Source organism: Naumovozyma dairenensis, chromosome 6, assembly GCF_000227115.2.
Source record: "Naumovozyma dairenensis CBS 421 chromosome 6, complete genome".
Classification (NCBI taxonomy): domain Eukaryota; kingdom Fungi; phylum Ascomycota; class Saccharomycetes; order Saccharomycetales; family Saccharomycetaceae; genus Naumovozyma; species Naumovozyma dairenensis.
Window position 1 is genome coordinate 215,377 of NC_016484.1, and position 1,852 is coordinate 217,228.

At 33.4% G+C, this 1,852-nt stretch overlaps 1 protein-coding gene and 1 non-coding gene across 2 annotated transcripts in view; one reads left to right on the top strand and one right to left on the bottom strand.

Annotated features, from left to right (window-relative positions):
• The first annotated feature begins 19 nt into the window (after window positions 1-19).
• NDAI0Ftrna1G lies at window positions 20-90 on the top strand. The gene has a single exon. It is a non-coding gene; the product is annotated as a tRNA-Gly (tRNA).
• Window positions 91-1,637: 1,547 nt separating this feature from the next.
• The window catches only part of DFG16 (Dfg16p), a gene marked incomplete at both ends in the record, with an annotated part of 2,034 nt that continues 1,819 nt past the window's right edge, over window positions 1,638-1,852 (bottom strand). Inside the window, one exon of the mRNA XM_003670603.1 lies at window positions 1,638-1,852. This exon is cut by the window's right edge and continues 1,819 nt beyond it. Coding sequence (XP_003670651.1) covers window positions 1,638-1,852 — 215 coding nt within the window.

The window sequence follows — 1,852 nt, forward strand, 5'->3', positions numbered from 1 at the left end:
AAAATAATCAATAAAACAAGCGCAGGTGGTTTAGTGGTAAAATCCAACGTTGCCATCGTTGGGCCCCGGGTTCGATTCCCGGCTTGCGCATATTTTTTTTCTTTTTTATTCAAACAAAACAAAAGCCTATCATGAAAGAATTCTTTTCATTAAAGGGAATACAGAAAAATAAGACATAGTGCTCTACGTACGTAATAGTAAGAACGTTAGATTAATTAGGCTTTAGGAACCCTACAGTGAGTTGAACTTGATGTTTCTTCACTTTATGTAATCCGTATAATTATTATATCATAAACAATTTTAGTTACTCGTACATAGAATTGTTATTGACAACCTAACAAAATAATATAGCACGCACTTGCAAACCCCATAATTGTAATAATATGATGTTAGAAGGAGTTAAACATGGATGGGGAATAGATATCTCAAACATTTTTCTGGTTTTCTTTTTCGCACGTACAGTATTAATTAATTGGTAGTCCCGAATGGCACGTTGGACTGTGATACCAAAAAAGTGTACATGAATCTTTAAAAAATGGATATAAAGAAGAAAAGAATTTGAGATTGAGCCTTTGTAAATTGTTGAGTTGCCAAAATTGTCAGTTATAATATATTGCGTTAATATCATACCATATCAATAATAAGATAGCTCATCCGTATATAAACGGCCCTTGTGACGTCTGACAGTTCTCATCCACATGGAAGTTATGCGTTTCCACTCTCTATTACTTGAGAAAACTAATTTTTGGACGGATTGTCGGTTATTTATAGGTCATTTCAGTTGAATTGACACTTTATAATAGAAAGTTGTTTACTTTTCAATTAACAAATATATAATAAGTTAGATGATTAAAAAATCACTTGTAGGTATGCGAGAAAATGAAAAGTAAACAAAAACTTACCTTTTGTTAACTGGATCTTGGTGGATTCCGGCTAACCCAGTAGAATCACTAATAGACATATAACATGCTATTGTATCTTTCTGAGTACTGTAGAGGTGACATCGTTCGGGAGACACAAGTTTATTGTCGAGAATCTTAATTAAACTGTGATTTGATGGAATTTGACAGTTTGGCAACCACTTTTACTCAACACTAAGTTGCCCTCCACTTCGAACTTTCCTTTAGAAAATTATCATTATAATAAGATCTATAACTCTCGTATAATTCAAGAGAAGACCTGGGACTTACATTTTACCCATCTTTGAATTTCTTTAGTCGGACACATTTTTTTTTAAGAACTTACTCAAGATACACTGTGTGAGAGAATGGGTTAGAATGTGTCATAACGTCGAGCGAAGTTCGAACGAACATACACATATGGACGATGAAAAATACAGACGGATATTAGATTCCAGTAGGACGATAGATATAAAATAATGGCCGATGGATCAACAGATTGAACATATTAATTATTAAGTATGGAACTACTTAGAGGATACAAAAACTAACCATCAATCACTATTCACAAAGAAAAAGAATAACAGTATTGATAACCCTCAGGCAACTGATCAGACTTCTGGGCTTCTAAAAGCACTGCGTCTAAACAAAGTCGCTTTGAATATCCCTGCGTATCAACTTTAAAGAGTTTCACATGCGTATTATCATTCTGAATATTATTATTAAAAAATTATGTTATTACGAAGAAGGATAATGGTATATAAAGTTTCTCGTCAATTCAGTCTCCGCACTACCTGCACTTGTCGTATCATTAAATATATCGTCAGGATAATTATCTCTAACATGATTATCATTGCGCTGTCTTATGTCATTGCCTGACGGCGTTAATGATAGTATGGATGATAATGTAGAAATCGTTGGATCGTAACTATTTCTATACCTATACGTAACTA